The sequence below is a fragment of the Columba livia genome, chromosome 7, assembly GCF_036013475.1.
Source record: "Columba livia isolate bColLiv1 breed racing homer chromosome 7, bColLiv1.pat.W.v2, whole genome shotgun sequence".
NCBI lineage: Eukaryota > Metazoa > Chordata > Aves > Columbiformes > Columbidae > Columba > Columba livia.
In genome coordinates, this window is record NC_088608.1 from 9,800,225 (window position 1) to 9,817,477 (window position 17,253).

Sequence of the window (17,253 nt, forward strand, 5' to 3'; positions counted from 1 at the left end):
TTGGCTTTTGGTGAGCAGGGTTTGCACAGCATCAAAGCTGGCAGTGGGCAAGACACTAGGAGGGGACACAGCCAGGGCAGCTGACCCAGACCACAGGGATATTCACACCATATGACGTCGAGCATGGCAATAAAAGGTCAGGGAAAGAAAGAGGAAGGGGAGATGTTCGTGGTTAGGGCATTTGTCAGCCCAAACAGCCATCACGTGTGCTAAGGCCCTGCTCCCCAGGGAGTGACCGCCTTTCTGTCTGCCGACGGGAAGTAGACAACGAATTCCTCTTTCTGCTTTGCTTGCAAGCGCAGCTTTTGCTTTCCTTATTAAGCTGCCATCATATCAACCCGTGAGTCTTATCTTCCTTCTATTTTCTCCCCAGACTTTGGGAGAGGGGACTGAATGAGCAGCTGTATGGGTGCTTGGCTGATGGCCGGGGTCATTCTGCCACAAGAGCTGGTTGTATGTCAAGATTCGACAAATTTGCTCATTCCAAAAAGAGAAAAAGACTGAAAAATAAAGTGAAAAGGGGAAAAAAACAAAGCCCTAATCTGGTTTATAAACAAACCTAGCACTGCAGAGGCAATTGTACAGCTCTAGGTGCTGATGGCTTTGTGGTGTACGTCTGTCACCTGTGTCTCAGGTCAAACCACAGCTACTTGTTTCTGTGGGAGAGCAGTGTGGTCTGTGAGCAGGATTACTTCTCAGTTTTTCTGAAGCTCACCTGCAGAAACATGTGCGCAGGTGTTGGGATAAGGGGTAGACTGTCACCTCTTCTGGCTGCCGCTCTCACTTCAGTATAGAGGTGACGGCAGAAAGGGTGGAGGTTGCTGTCCTGGCTTATCCAACATGGGGCCTGTTTGTGCCATCACTTCTTCTCTTCCCCATCCTTGGAGGGGCACCAGAACCTGCCCATTTGTGCCTAAGAGAGTCTGCAATCAAATAGATGAGCTTGGAAAAATTACCATATTGTAGATAAATGGTGAAACACCTCTGAGCTAGGTTATCTTCTCATGTGGGAAGAAAAAAAGCAAAACCCAAAAAACAAAACCTTAAAAAAATCACAAATTCAGTTTTTCCAGGATAAATTCTTATGCTGAGGAGGCTAACATCTGTCCAAGCTCCCTGCCGGTATCACTGCTGGGAAGTGTTGCTGTTCAGCTAATACCAGATTGGAGTTTGGCATTACATCTCTTCACTCTGCCTTGAGCCTTTGGTAGTGACAGGTGCCTGAAGCTGACAACAGCAGTGAAAGGAAATAAGAAAGGTAGCGGGGATGGCCTGGAACCAGACAGTTCCCTTTCCCTCCTTCAGCAGTTACCCATGGACCTGTGAACTCGAGGCAGCTGTGATCTGTTTATAAAACTTGGTTCTGAGGTGATGTTCTTGTGCAATGAGAGCGTGAGGAGGGCCTTCTGCCTGGCACAAGCCACTGACGTCAAACCATGGGGTGGGATGAACCGGTGGACTTCAGGTTCTTCCCAGAGATACTGGCAGAGTATTTCAGAGGAAGCAGTCGAGCAACAGAAGGGTGAGGGGCCTGGGCTTCTTAGCAGAGAGCCTGAAGGGTGAGGCTGATGGCCCGGCAGACATGCCTCATAATGTACTGGAAACTGCTGTTCTATTAATAATTCCATTGTTTCAGCAAACTCTCAACCTAGAGAGACTGCACTGAATCAGCAGTTTGTTTTCTTTTTTTCTTTCCTGATTTACTAACCCCGATTGCACAATCAGAGTCAATCTATTGCTGCAGCCGATGACACTGCAGCACGGAACGAAAGACAGGAGAGAGCAGGGTGCAGATAGCAGCACCAAGCACACACAAAGCCTGAGCGAGCATGTTGGCACATGATCTCTGACATCTGTGGCATGGCCCGGACCCCCAGTGCCACGTGCATGGGGAAATCCTCTGCCTGTTTGCAGAGGCTGACATCCAGACGGAAACACACTGCGACGCTCCCAGCCAGCCAGATGCTCACCTGACTGATGGGAATGTGGCAGCACGCAGAGCTGAGAGGGGCTACAGCAGCTAGTAATAAAGGGAAAATTAAGTAGGCAACCTCTGCTGATTGGTAAATTTGGGTGGGATCATGTTTTTGCTCTTGACCTTCCTAAAATAACCAAGTGGAAAATTGGACTTCGAACCCTGAAGCAGTGCAGACCAGGACTGTCAAAATCAAGGGTCTCTACCCCTGCTTTTGTGCCCATGCCACCTGGGCCATTGAGAATGGCATGGCCACAGCATGACCATGAGAGTTGAGAAAACATACCCCCGAACTTCTTTCTCAGGGAGGGAGGGCACAAAGATCTCATTGCACCTTTTGCTTTTCAGAAGGGCTTTTTGAGAACTACAGCTGCCAGCTTCTTTCTAATACTTTTGAAACAAAATGGATTTGCCTAGATGTGGTAACACTTGGTAACACATGTGCAGTCATGCCCAGCTCATCACCTGGCCCAGCAAGAGTAAATGGTTTCAGGCTTGCACAGGGTGATCATCTGAACCACCCAAACCATTAGAAATGGGCTGCATATGAGCCCTTACCGCAGTGGGGAGATGATGCCTTGAAGGGAGAGGATGGACAGGTGGTTACTATGGCTTAGCTGATGGCTGGTAACCACTCAAGCTGCCCTGATTCAGGGATGAATCTGAGTCCTTCACAACAAAGCAAATGATCCCAATTCCTATGCAGTGTATAGCAGAATATATGATAACAGAGGACTGCTCTTCCCTCCTGCTGCTGCCAAACCAGGTCACAGCTACACAAGCACATTTGAAAGGAGAGCACAGAAATGGATTTAAAAATCCCCACATATATTTGTTTTAAGTCTTTTAGAGAGCTATACGTCAGGAGCAGTACAGAAGGCTTCATTCTGCACTGGGCCATTAGGGTGTGGGTTTCCATCTCATGTCTACCTGAAGCTTAAGCTGCACTTTCTTCCACAGCCACGGAAAGACGTGAAGACCCAGCAGCCGTGCAGATGGGAACAGACCCGCAGTCCAGGAGTGGATCCTGTGATGGGAACCGCACTCTGCCCGGCACCTACCAACAGCTCTTGCCTGTGGGCATGGGTGAGTCACTTCACTTTGCAAAATCAAAATCAATCCCAAAACACCAGATACCATGGTGAAGCCTGTAGAGTGGGTTTTACAGGACATGAGCAAAGAAATGTTGAAGTGGTAGAAATTGTGCCCATGGGTCAAGGAGGAAGCAAAAGCTGGAGACAGCCTTGACAAGGAGGCTACAAGTGTCTCTTCTCCATTGCTTCCCAAACCCATTTGGGCTTCAGCATTCCCCCCATCCCACCATCATTTGTTTGTCTTTGTAGCTCCTCCTGATTCTTTCCCTCCTTGCACTTCAGTCATGCACCATCATTAAATTGTCCTCTTAGTGCAAGTTAATGTGTTTTTGACTGCCACACAGTGCTTCACCTCCGTTGCTAAGGGATGGATCCCCAAGATAATGTTGAGCCTGGGATCTTCTTGGTTACATGAGGAGGTTTGTTTGTGTTAGGAGCAAAATGGCCACCTCACGTCCAACCCTGCTAAAGTTCAGAGATGTCAAATAACTCAGAGTTTAACCTCTTGCAGGATCCTGCCTGAGGCTCTGTGGACATGGTGTCTCCAAGTAAGTACACAAGAGAAGCTGAACCTCTTAGCTGAGGGATTTTTTGAGGAACTGTTCAAATTACCACATCAGAGTTCTCACAAGTCTATAAAAACTGAGCAGATAGGAAATGCATATCAGAAAGCATATAAAATCAAGAGGCAGATAGGAAGTCCCTTCAGTTCCTTATTGTTTGTAATCTGACAAGGCTTTAGTTTAGCCACAATAAATTTGTCATGAAAATTGAAGACAGGCACGGGGAAGACGGAAATTCAAGTGATATGAACAGTTTCAGTATTTCAGACAAGATTGGGTTTGCCTCAGCTGCTACCACAACCTTCCAGATAAGTGGTAAGGTTTCTTTTTATTAAGTGGATTGATATGGATTTTATCTAGTCTATGAAGAAAGCAGCACATAAAAATGAAATCTTGTATTTATACTGCATATTAAATGCTTTTGCAATGATCTTGCTACTAAATTAACTGACCATTTAAAAAGAGAAGGACGTGAAAGTGTCCTTTCCAGCCCAAAACTGATGCTGAGCATCAGAGAAAAATTCATTCTTTTCCTGTTTTAGAAACTGTCTAATTTCACTGTGTAAAACTTTCATGTCTTAATAGTTAAGATACTGAAATTGCCAGACTCAATAAAAAAATGTAAGTTTATGTATTTTTAGCTGAATATAAATACTTTGTTGCTGACTAAATCATTCTATTGTAAAACTAATTAAATGTTGCACTTTTAAAGCTAAGACTTTAAACTCATTATTACATTACTTTGAAAAAACTCTATTAAGGGTAACTTACTGAATGTCTGAAGTAGCTATTAACACTTCTGAAATACTTTTTTCTCCCCAAAGGCCAAAATTGGATGAAGCAGTTTATTTCTTTAACATTTGCTGGTGACAACTCTTTTGAAATGTTACAACTTGTTTTCATTTGTTCTGCAGTTCAGTTTATTATTGATTTTTCATTTGTTTCGATGTATACATGTACCACTACTGGAATCGCATGTATGTGGCATGTTGGATGGAGAGGACATGCTTTGAGCAACCCTCTTTTAGTGGCAGCCTGGGACAACTAAAAGTGATGGAAATAGGGAGTTTTTTGACATAGAAAGGGAAAACTACCACATTCATTATGTTATAGTGTGGATTAAGTCTTGATGGAAGTGAGCTGGTTAAATTAGCCAAGATGACCAAGTGAATAGCAGTGCAAAGCCTGGGGGAAAGGAAGGCAGCCTGCCTTGCCTGCAGGACCTGGCAGTCTCACCGAGGCACCTTGCTGCACCCCATCATGGAAAAGCGTTGCTTATTTGTTGTGGTCAAGCCTGAAATGGCTGGAAGAGACCAGAATTTGTAGTGGAAGAGATGTGACAGGGTGTCTATCCTACTTCTGTTGGTTTTTAGAGCCTCGGAAACAAAGGAAACCATCCACATGCTGTGCTCAGGCGGCTCTCGGCACCTACCTGCTGCTGTTGACAGCTGTCCAGGCGCTGCTGGCCTACAAAGGTAATGCAGAGACTTACTGAGGGCTTGACAGCAAAGCTCTTGGGGGTGTGGGTGAGCAAGGATGAGCACACAGATAGGAAACCTCTGAGGGAGTACAGACGTTCCTCTGCACACCAGAAGTCGAAGCAGCCACTGCAGGAAAACATTCTCCCACCTGTATATATGCTTTGCATTTGCAAAAGCAATTCTGGCTGCAGCAAGGGCCAGCAGATGCAAAACACCTCCGCGGGTCAAACGGTGATGGTGTTTAACCCTGGGTGTCCCTCACGGGTGCTGAGGTGATGCTCTGCCAAATAGGCATTTCCCAGCTGGATCAGGCAGGGAATATTCACTGCATGGGCCTTTTGTTTTTCCTCAGTGTTTAAGATGCAGAGAGAGATATTGAAACTTCAGGAACAAAATACCTCCTATACAGAAGAGATTCTGGAAAGCTCCTTTGCCAGCAAACTGCTTTCAGAGAGAAACTTTATAGAGAAGCCCATGGGACATGAAGAAAACTGGAGGAGAAGCTTAGAAAAGGAAGTCACCATAATTAAAAGCAGCAATGCAAACCTGATGATGATGATGAGAAACATCACCCTAGTTGCAGGTATGACTCCATTTCTCCATGCTGGCTGTGCAATGGGGAGAGCTGGTTCCTCTGTACCACTGGCAAAGCTGGCTCAAAAACCTAGTTCAGATGAACAAATAACTAGGGCAAGATTTGGTCTTCCTCTCAGTTAGTGATGCCCCAGTGCCCTGGGTTGGATTCTGGCTTTGGATGCCCTGGCTGGAGAGCTGGGCACACCTGGAGAAGATGGATCACAGCTCTCTGCATCGCCACTGGATCCTGCTGCAGCTGCACACGTGGCCCTGGGCTGCTCTTCCCTTCCGTAACTTGTAGACTTGGGCTCTGAATGGCCTTCAAAAGGGTTTTATCTTCAGCCCAGACCTCAAGCCTATCAACCTCATACTGGTATGTTCCTCAGTGAGTGCTAACTACTGAAAAATATCCATTAAATATTTATTTCAGGGCCTCCTGGACGCAAAGGAGATCCTGGTCCACCAGGTATGTTGGTAAATGAGCCATGAGCAACTTTTCTTCTTTTCCTCTTTCTCTTTTTCTTCTCTAAGAGACCTGAAGTGAGGATTTGGGATTTCAGGCTCTAGACCCAGGTACTGCCCAATGGGCAGACACTCAGTGCCATGACCATAAGGAGACCTTCTGCACCTTTTGATTGATCCCCTGGGGCTCTCGACTTGCCTGAGTGCTCCAGCAGAGGTCAGTGACCACCATGGAGGAACATTTTGGCTCTGCCTCCTCACTGCTGCCCCACCAGAAAAGCTCAGGGGTGATGGAGGAACTGTACCTGGTCATTATCTGCAATAACCACCCCAAACCCCCATTTGAAGGGTTTTATGTGCATCCCACAACCAGTGGATAGCTGGGCTTTCTGCCCCAGATACAGCAAGTCCTGCTGCCCAGCTCACTTCAGGACAACTCAAGGACAATTCCTTAGTCCCTGATCTATAGGGTTCCAGCTGAATGGTGCATGCAACAGCGATGGATTTGGGACCTTGTCCACCCTCTTCCTGAGGAAACAACTGGACAGACTTGGGCATGAACTGGGTGCAAGCAGTCTTCTTCACAGCCATGCACAAGCTGCTGCCCTGGGTACTTGGAGCTTTGGGTGGAAGCACTCCTGCTGCAGGAGGTAAATGTCACCAGAATGTGAGGATGTTTGCTCCACTTTGAGCTGAGGGTAGACTAGGCAATATCCAGAGAAAACAGGGTTTCTATGATCCTATGATGATGATCTAAGATGCAGCCCTTGTTAGGTCAGGTCTGTATCTCATCTATCTCTAGTTCTTGGCTACATTGATGAACTTTTCTGAAGAAAAAAAAAATTTAATACATTTTTTTAAAATCATGTTTTCATATCTTCCTGGCTGCACTTACAACATTGAAAGAGCACCTCCCGCCAAGCACCGTTATTATACATCAGAGCCCAATAGCTCAGTGCATTTTCAGAAAAGATCTCCCCAAAGGTTCCCACGAGCTGAGTTTGGCTGGAGGACAGCTGGCCCCTGCCCAGCCATGCACTCAGCTGAGCTCCACAGACTTTGCTCAAGTGGTTGTGCTGGTCCCTGCCAGCTGAAAATTGGCCTCAGTGGTGACAGAAGGCACATGCACAAAGGATGATTAAAAAATTCATCTCTTCTTCTTAGCCATTACTGTGAATAGATGGTGTATATCAGCTGATATATGTATTTTATATCTCAGGGCTACGTGGGCCACCAGGGACAAAGGGAGACCAAGGAATCCAAGGTAAGGCTTTTCTGACACCTGAATTATTTCTGTGGATGAACATAAAGTGGCTTTATGGATGATTTTATGGACAATCTTGTCCTCAGTCAAGGTGTAAGTCAGTTGGAATGTCACTGGAGTTGAAGGAAATAAGCCTATGTAAAACTAACATGAATAAGAGCCAAATTTAGCTGGAAAAATTTCTGTTGTAAAAGTAAATGCGCACTGGTCACGGTGGTCTATGCCCCACTGTCCCCAGCACCACTCTCAAGTGCACAGAGAGCAGAGTTTGGCTCATGCCCTCAGCTGAGCCACTTGGTCCTGCTGCTAGCATTCACCAGACACAACACCTGATGATGCATCAGAAGAGTGATGTTGTCCTTGCAGGCTTACATGGACTGAAGGGTGCAAAAGGGAGTAAAGGAGATCCTGGTCCTGTCGGCCCAAATGGTGAACCAGGTGTGAGAGGAGAAAAAGGAGAAATGGGGCTTACAGGTAAGATACTATCTCAACTTTTTAAAGATCCTCTCCTGTTTTACTGTTTAAATTAGTTCTACTTAAAATACCAGAAAAAGTCTTCATAGGCCAGATATTTCATAAAAATTCAGCTTTCTGGTCAATGAGGGAGCTGAATGAACAGGACACTTGGGCTGATCTGAATGGATTTTGTTTCATGTCATGCTCCAGCAAAGCTCCCAATGGAAGGCTGGGGGAAAGGAGACATGCAAAATGTTGAGTCTGCGCCATGGAAGTATCTTTATAAAATGACCTTTGTCTAAAAAAAGCCACAGGTATTCAATTATCAGCCTATCCTAGGTTAAAGCAGTGATGTTTGCAGTAGGATTTTCATGGTATTAAATAATACAATATAATTTATATGCACAAGCACATGGATGTTAATGCTCACTTTAGTAAAGCTTATTTCTGAGGACTTTATATCCTATATAAGCCTGACTTCTGTATGCTTTAAGTAGAAGAATTATGCGCTGTGCCTCTCTTATGTAACATGTATCAGTGTGTACCTTCAGGATAGCTGTTATTCAGTGGTCTCTCAAGGGCTGCACCCAGAGAGAAAAGGCTGCGAGCAGGACAGCAAAGGAAAACCAGAAGTTGTGTGTGGTGCAGACCAAGGAGGATGGTTGGATAGGTTGATTAGAGCTTCCTCAGATCTTCCATCAGATCCCACAAGCTGCTGTGTGCTCGTTAGCACAAGTTGCTCCAGAAGCTAAAAGTGAAAGTATGAGGAATACCAAAAGGTGAAGGCTTTGGAATAATTTTGGAGCAGAAAGGTGATGTTAGTCTTTGGAGCAATTTAGCTTTGGAGTAATTAATCTCTTTTGGAGCATGCCAATCACCTGTTCAGAGAAGAGAAGGCTAAGGGGAGATGTGGCAATTCCTTGGAAGTACAGGAGTGGAATTGCTGTCCTTTACTGTGTCTAGGAGAAGAGAAGGGTTCAGGCTGCACTAAGAGATATTTAACTAGAGAAGAAAACGTTCTAGTGGTAGGAATAATTTGAGGAACAGACTAGCGAGGTGTGATGGCACCACTGCAGGTCTTTAAGAGTAGGCCTGATAAATACCTGGCCAGACAGTCTGGCAGAGACTGAATTGGCTCAGACAGACTCTTGAGGTGCCATCCAGCCCTGTTCTTCTACAGCTTTGTGGGAATGCCACTGAATGGTGAATGCAGGTATGAGGACAACCTCTGCTACTGGTGCAGCTAGATGGAGATGCTCCACTGGCTGCAGAGACAATGAATCTGTTATTCTGAATTTTTACACATGTGCTGTGCTGTTTGATAGGTCTCCAAGGACCAAAAGGTGAAATGGGCAAGAAGGGAGACCCCGGGCCCCATGGACCCATGGGTCCTCAGGGGCAGCAGGGAGTCCCAGGACTGCCGGGTTTCAATGGTAAGTGCAGAGGATGCAGAGCAACCCACCATCAGCACAAATGTGCCATGCTGGAGGGCTGCCCTAACTGAAGCGTTTGGCTGAGACTTGTTAGCACTGATGCTGGGATGTTGTTACAGGTAGCATGGGGGAGCCCGGACATCCTGGTCAGAAAGGAGAGGCAGGTAAGGAGTACAGAAGGTGTGGTTTCTTCTAGAGATGTGAGACTCAGCTCTTTTAGATGGTGCTTCATGACAAGGAAAACTGCAGCTAGGGCTAGATCCCAGCATGGGTAAGAGAATGTGATGATTAGATGGAGAAAACATACCAATGTTGTGCAAACCAATCCTACAGCCTCAGCTGTCTCATCTGGACCCTACTCACTGTGCAGAAGAATGAGAAAGAAGGGTTCTGTACCATGGAGGATGATGTCCTCCTTCCTGACATGTGTGCACACACAAGGGCAAAATTTGTCTGCTTCTTTGAGAAAGCATTTGTGCATCTCAAGGCTGACAGTCTGCAAGGACCTGGGACCATACAGTTCTTTATTCAGACCATCACTCACTGAACTGCCAAGATTAGTGCTGCCAGGGAAGGATTGCAAATTCGGAGAGAGTCAGAGTTTGTTTTGCCTTCATGGGGTCAACTCAATCTGCACAGTCCAGGGGCTGGCGACTGAGCTGTCTTTCTTTTTTCTCCTTCATATATTGTGTTGCATTTCACATATGGTGCTTTTGCTCAACCTTAAGGTGCAACTGGATTACCTGGACTTGCAGGAATTCCTGGCCAAGAAGGCAGACCTGGTCAGAAAGGGGAGAAGGGGGACCACGGTACCAGTGGGAGTCCAGGTACAATGCTACTCAAACCCGTAACTCACTGGTTTCCTACTCTGGCCTCACTTTGTGTGACAGTTTTGTCCTTACTGATTTGTTTTTAATTTTAGGAACACCAGGCATTGCAGGACTCAAAGGTGAAAAGGGAGACAGTGGAGTAACAGGTAAAGGAGAATCAAACAGGTTTGGGGTCAACAATGCGCATCATGCAGACACTGGAAAGGGATCTGCAACAGCAAGGAGATTTGTTGGGTCCTGTTCTTGGAGTCCCAATGCATCCCAGGATGCCATGGTTGGCCTGGGCCTCTGACAGACTGGCAAGGGGTCAGCTATGCACTGGAGGGGTTGTTTCAGCCATTTGTAATGTACATGAGGAGTTGATGTTGCCTGCATTTTTGTATAAATAGCAAACGCATAAACAAAGCAGCAGATTAGGATGAACCAAGCAACAACCTCCCTACCCTAGAGCTAAAGGCAAATTTTACTGGCTGTAAATCTGATGGGGAAGGGTATTCACTAGCAAGTATCTGTCCTGGTCTCCACTGTGGCATTGCAGGAAGAGGTATTTTCACAGGTCAACTTAGAGCACATAACCTAGGCCTTTCCTCTGACCTTCCATCTGAAGAAGACCACCTTTCTTTCCCAGGCACCCGACTCGTAGGGTGACATTCTGCAGTACAAGCCTATTCTGGTGTATTTCTCTTGAATCAACATCTCAACTCTATCAGGAGGTGACAAAGGTCCAAGTGCTGCACCATTCTGCATTCGTTGATACCTGGGTGATACGGATGGGAGTAACCTGGCCCAGCATTATGTGCTTGCATGTCTGATCCACCTAAATTTGCATATGTAGGTTCTCTATATGGTAGTGAAGACCCACCTGGAGGGAGGGTCTCTATCTCATTAGTGGAGTTGATATCAAATAAATGACCAAAAGTTGATTTACTTCAGGAGGACACGGCTCTCCACTGCCTGTATTTTCTCTATTGATGAGCTCTGCATTAAGTAGAAGGGGAAATGAGATACTCACTTCAGAAATAAATGCCTATAGTGTAGATAGCTAAACTAGACAAGTTGAAATCTATCAAAAATACTACTTTGCATAAGCTTTTATAAATGTATAAATATGTGTCATAAATTTTGTTCATTCATTTTGATGATCGTAGGTCCTCCGGGGCAAAAGGGAGCAAAGGGAGACCAAGGCTTGGCAGGTAAACCTTTGTTTGACTGCATTACTTACTCTGATGATGCAAAGCACTTTAAATGTTTCACTATGTTTCACTTCTCTGCATCAATGTGAATGCTCATCATGTTCTTTTCTTGGGAAGGGGCAAAGGCAATGAGTTTCTTGCTTTCCACCCAGGCATTCCAGGCCTAACTGGTCAAAAAGGAAGCAAGGGTGATTATGGCAGTCCGGGTCCAAAAGGAAATCCAGGAGTCAAAGGAGACAAGGGAGACCGTGGATACTCTGGTAAGGCTGTTTGGCCCAGGGTCTATGAGCTGATGGCGTGTTTGGGTTTGGGACTCTACATCACAGTCTGGCACAAGCTGCTCTGGGTCGTGTTTACAGAGCTCATTTGGAGGAACTCAACAGGCAGATCAGTCTTCCCAGAAGATCAATGTGCAGAGTGTCACATTCGCACCTTGGGAGGTGTGCTGAAAGACATGCAAGTAAACAGATGCATTAGATTGTCTCACATCTCTGATCTCACAGAAAACTGGAACAACCTGGTTTCCTCTTTGCTTTGTACAGAGACATCCTGCAGCAAACCACACTGCTGGGGTAAATCCCACGTAAACGTGGCAGACAGGAATGCAGAATTGGAAACATCAGGGCTACTTAACTATGTCTCGCCAGTTGTAGGACACAAAAATAGTTCAAAAGGGCCAACATTACAGCTACTCCCCAGCCTTAACTCCCTCCCTTTCAATCACTGAATGCTTCCAAAACCCCTAAGATGCATAGTAAAAAAATCATCCAAAACAATAATTACAGCACACCACAGGATGCAAACAGTGCTCCAGATGCTTTTTGTTTTACTTGTTCACACTGAACAGTACAAGAGCCCTCAGAAATAAAACAAGCTGGAGCCTATCTGTGTCTCCTCCATGCACTCCTCTTCTGGAGCTTTGCCCCTGGAGGAGATGAAAGGCATAACGAGGGTGAGCCCAGGTTGGGGACTGCCCTGAAGGTGGGTCTCAGCTCCTGGTCTGCAGAAGGACATGGCAATATGTGCTTTGTGGAGGTAGCTTTTGGGGGAAGAGCTCACTGTGTTTTTTTCAACCACTTCTGCTCTCAAGACCAGGATTCTGCACAGAAATACAGAGGACGGTTGGAAACGTTTTTCTGCTGTCCTATGGCAGCACATAGAAAGCAAACCCCATGATGTAGGTCTGCCTACCAATTCTTTGGGAGATACCGTGACTGTTTCTGGAGAGCCCAAAGGCTGCCAGAGATGTCGTTTTACAGGTAGTCGTGTGAATAAGATACATTTCCCACAAGTGAGTGGATGGGATTTTGCAAGTGGCCCTTTTCTTGGGTCACATGTTAGGAAGGTTTGGCTGTATGTTATCACACTTGTTTTACCACATTTCTTTTACATACCCTTAGTGACTTCAGGGGGTCCGCAAGGGGACGGAGTCCTCATATCTCTGAGTCACCCAATTATTTTGAAGAAATTAATAACTGGATTTTCCCCCTAGCAGCTGCCAAATATTTGTTTGTTTTTTAATTTGGAACAGGTTCCCCAGGAACGAAAGGGAGCAAAGGTGAAAAGGGAGAAGGTACTGGACTTTTATTTCTTCTTCTCTCACTTGCTTTCTGATATTGAAGCTATCTCAGATCAGGACCAATGTCCCCCATGCACACTGGTTAACTCACAGCACAGCTACCAGAACTGAGGGGTCCATACTACTGAGCTACACTCTGGTGTTTCCAGACCCAGGAGAGGACCCTGAATTTGTCAGATTTGAGCTACCAGTAACTTCTGGTCCCACCCTGGCTATAGCCATGGAGATGGGAACATTTGCCCAGTTTGGGCAGTCACTGCTTCTGTCTATCAATGTACTTTTTTCTCGTGCCCATATGAAAAGTATAGTTATTTTCTTCTCTTTTGAACTGTCAGGCAGCTTCCATAATTTGGTACGAATCGTGGGCAGCAGCAGGAGGGGCCGCGTGGAAATCTTTTACCAAGGGTCCTGGGGAACAATATGTGATGATGGCTGGAGCACCCAAGATGCCACTGTTGTCTGCCGAATGCTGGGATACAGCCGTGCCACCTCTGCATTTACAGCCACAGCAGGTGAGTCCACAACAATCTTCCACCTCCACAACTGGAGCTCAGGCACGTGAGCCAGTTCACAGCTTTTCCAGCTACCTGACATCAGCTCATCTGCAGAAGCTATTTATGACCTCTAGGTCCACAGGGGAGGAGAGATGGTCCCCTTTACTTTAGTGCAGTAAGAGAGAGCTGAATAAACATGCAGAATTGAGCAGTTACTGCAGCTGAGCATGTTTGTTACAGTTATGAATCTGAGGTTGAGGTTGAATCTGAGGCTGCAGGGGTGTTCCCTGCCTGGTACGGGAGGTTAAACACACCCAGAAAGCACCAGAGCAAGGTCCTCTACACCAGCAGCAGGAGAACAAAGAGGGTCTCCTCAAAGGGGCGGCTCCTTCTGCTTGGGATGAGGGAGCTGCATGTCAAATGCTGCTTGAACTGTGCCCAAAAAGTTGACTTCCAACAAGGCAACCATGCAACCCAACACACACCTGCTATGCACAGGGGTGTCTTTAGAAAAAAAAAAAAAGCTTATTCCTCTTTCTTTTGTCCAACTGTTTTTTGTTTGTTTGTGTGTTTAATTCATATTCCAAAGGCACTGGACCAATTTGGCTTGATGATGTGAATTGCAGCGGGAGCGAAAGTTCAATTTTCGACTGTTCGAAGTCCAACTGGGGTGTGCACAACTGCAACCACAACGAGGACGCTGGGCTGGAGTGCAGTTGATGGGACCCAGAGGCTGCCCTGGGAGCTGCTGCTTGCCTCTCCTCGCTATGGGGCTCTTATTCATAATGCAAACCTAATTTTGTAAGGCTGTGCTTATAGTCTCTTTACCAGGTCAGAAAAATATTGACTAAGAAATTTGAATTTTCTGTAAACTGATAATGGTTGCAAGACCCACAGGTAACCTGAAACATTCCAATTGCCACAAAACAACTGGAGCTCAGGCACGTGAGCCAGTTCACAGCTTTTCCAGCTACCTGACATCAGCTCATCTGCAGAAGCTATTTATGACCTCCAGGTCCACAGGAGAGGAGAGATGGTCCCCTTTAGTTTAGTGCAGTAAGAGAGAGCTGAATAAACATGCAGAATTGAGCAGTTACTGCAGCTGAGCATGTTTGTTACAGTTATGAATCTGAAGCTAAAAACCCCAGAGAAGTGCATACACCCAAGATAGGAGATGCTCAGAAATCATCAGATGATCTCTCTGGCATTGAAATATAAATGTTCTCCAGAAATGATGCTGATGACAGGTTAAAATGCCTGGGATCTAGGTGCTACACTATCCTGGTTTAGCACAGACCTTGTTTTTGACCTTGGCCAAGTCCCCTGCCTTCTCTGTCAGTGTTTCCTAACCTGTCCCTGGGAGCAATACCACTTACCTTATCTGGTGTATAAAGCTAAGCGTTTTCACACCTTTAGAAAACAGATGTTCTAGTAAAGCAAAAGTATAATTAATAAAAGCAACAATGTGGAAGTATTATCTAATTAAACTTCCATAGTGAAAATACAGACCCTGAACCAAAGGTTTCTACCTTAACTGACAGTTTTATATGTGTCTGAGATAATAACTGAAAAGCTTCACTTTCTTAAGGCCTAAGTCTTCCCCTTTTCCACCAGCCCTAGGCATTCACCAGGTGACAAGCAGCCTGTGTACAGGTAGCTGGGCACATCGCAACAACCTGCTTGTGGACATTTTATTTAAAATGTCAGAAATATGCATAAGCAACCCCCACATCCCTGCCTTAATGTTAGTAATAATTACTTTTGTCTACACAGCTTTGAGATTTGTTTTTAGTGCTCATAAATCCAGATATAAGTGGAAAGCCAGAGCAGTTCTGGTAAGAGCAGCAGGTGATAGGGCATCCAGGGCCAATGGGAGTGAGAAGACCTGGTGCAGCACAGGGTGTGACAGTGCAGTCTGCAACCAAGATCATCACTGTCTTGAACCAGAGGAAATGTTTAGTTTGGGGTCTCAGGCCTCAGGAAAGAAGTCTGAAAAATCCCAAGAGTTTTTTAGTATCAACTCTGATGCCTTTGACAGCAGGAAAACGAAAAGAGTCACTTACCGTTCCTGGTTCTGGTTTAGAGGAGGCAAGGAGCATCTGCCACAAACCACGGGTAAAACCTGATGAATGGCAAACATTTCAGAGCTGGTGGAAACAGACAGCGGCTCATCTGCATGAGAAGAGACAAAAGTTTTTGATTCTGCTAAGGAACCCCACCAGCAGAAACAGCATCCTGAGTACCAGCAGCTGGGCTTATACTGCTTTCTGTAGGGCTCCCATGGACTATGCTGAGCCTGCACGGCTTTCCTTCATCTTTTTGTGTGTGCGCATGTGTGGTAGTATGTAAACAAAGCATTGCCACTGTTAGGAAATAAAAGATTTACAAGCTGTATTCTTGTTTTGATACATCAGCATGTGGTGCTTACAACTCCCATTTTCTCACTTTCCTTGCTAGTAAGGAATGTTTCTTACCATTTTTTCAGGTTAAATGCTGAGATGTTTGATATTTTCATCATGTAAAACTGCCACTGAAGGGAAAGCCATCATGTATGCTGTGTTTTAGTAGAGGTGAGAAAAGTCCTTATCTAATAAAACAAACAAATAAATAAACAAAACAAAACAAACAAACAAAACAGCAAGAAAAATAAAAAACACAAACAAACAAACAAAACAACAACAACAACAACAAAACCCCCACAGCATATCTCTTTCAGAACCATTGGGTAAAACTAGCATGAGGACAGCCAGGCTGACAATTCTTGTGTAAATAAGCGCTTCCCAGCAAAGGCAACGGCTGGACAGAGCGCTAACGGGGTTGTCATCGGCGCGGCAGGACCTGTGGGACGAGCCCCGGGTATCTATCTCCCCAGCCACCCAACAGCGCTGAACTACCGGGGCCTCCCCACACGAGGGACGTGTATTATTAAAAATGCTCCTTCCCGACACTAAGGGGAGCTCAAGGGCCGCCACCTGCTCGGCGGCCGCCGCGCCCCCGGATCGGATCGGGTGGGATCGCATCGGATCGGGTGGGATCGCATCGGATCGGGAAGGCTGTGGCTCAAGCAGCGCACACCTCTGTCCTGCTGCCTTCTCCCACGGGGAGCCGTCCCTCCTGTACATCCTGAGAGCGGCTGGAGGGTCCCTGTGATGCCCACCTGTGTCACGGGGAAGGACAAAAGCGTGGTTTATTCTGTTCAATGGGCACAGGCAGGGAGAGCCGAGAGCAGGGTGCTCAGTCTAAGGGAGTGAGGCAGGCTGTGGTGGTTTCCCAGCCTTCAGTAACACCAGCTGCCGTCAACCAGTCCTCCCAGAAAGTGATTTTGAAAAATAAGAGTGGAAAATACCTTTGTGATTCAGCTCCTTGTGCCTGCTGGTTTAGGGGAGATTGCCAGGTAGTCAGGACAGGTTTACAACTTTTTCTCTCCACTATTAATAACTAGAAACACTCTTTCTAAGGCAAAACCCCAGATTTCACCAGCATGTCAGAGGTGTCCTCTGAGAGGGACAGAGCGGGGACAGCTTCACAGCTCACACCAGCCTTGCTGCTGTGAGGACAGGACACAAGTCACAGCAGTGACCCTTGCAGCCTATAACCCATCACTGGGACTCCAGGCAGCAGGTTTGGAGGGCACTTGTGCCCCATGCATCCATTTCTCCAGTGCAAGGGAAGGTCCATGGGGTCAGGAAGAGTGCCACAAGTCACCACAGAAATAACCAGTGAAAAAGCCTCTTGCACCTACAAAAATGGTAGCCCTGAGATGTAGAGGCTTTGTGGCTTGCACATCCACACCACCTCCCTCCTCCTAACTAACTATCCTATACTGCCCTACAATAGCTATCTATAACAGCTA

General features: G+C 46.1%; 1 protein-coding gene across 1 annotated transcript; it reads left to right on the forward strand.

Moving 5' to 3' along the window:
* Positions 1 to 3,724: 3,724 nt before the first annotated feature.
* MARCO (macrophage receptor with collagenous structure) lies at positions 3,725 to 15,794 on the forward strand. The gene is made up of 15 exons (XM_005505116.4): positions 3,725 to 3,947; positions 5,006 to 5,107; positions 5,466 to 5,696; positions 6,120 to 6,155; positions 7,371 to 7,415; positions 7,782 to 7,889; positions 9,197 to 9,304; positions 9,424 to 9,468; positions 10,033 to 10,131; positions 10,227 to 10,280; positions 11,283 to 11,327; positions 11,480 to 11,587; positions 12,859 to 12,900; positions 13,242 to 13,418; positions 13,990 to 15,794. Exons 1-15 carry the CDS (start codon positions 3,833 to 3,835, stop codon positions 14,118 to 14,120), a joined length of 1,446 nt encoding a protein of 481 aa, XP_005505173.2. The 5' UTR covers positions 3,725 to 3,832; the 3' UTR covers positions 14,121 to 15,794.
* The last annotated feature ends 1,459 nt before the right edge of the window (positions 15,795 to 17,253 follow it).

What these genes read in the sequence shown, in the direction of transcription:
- MARCO (XM_005505116.4), top strand. Translation starts at nt 3,833, where the DNA reads ATGAAAATTGAAGACAGGCACGGGGAAGACGGAAATTCAAGTGATATG. An exon ending in GGCGCTGCTGGCCTACAAAG is followed by an intron (nt 5,108 to 5,465) that starts GTAATGCAGAGA and finishes GTTTTTCCTCAG; the next exon opens with TGTTTAAGATGCAGAGAGAG. An exon ending in AGGAGAAATGGGGCTTACAG is followed by an intron (nt 7,890 to 9,196) that starts GTAAGATACTAT and finishes GCTGTTTGATAG; the next exon opens with GTCTCCAAGGACCAAAAGGT.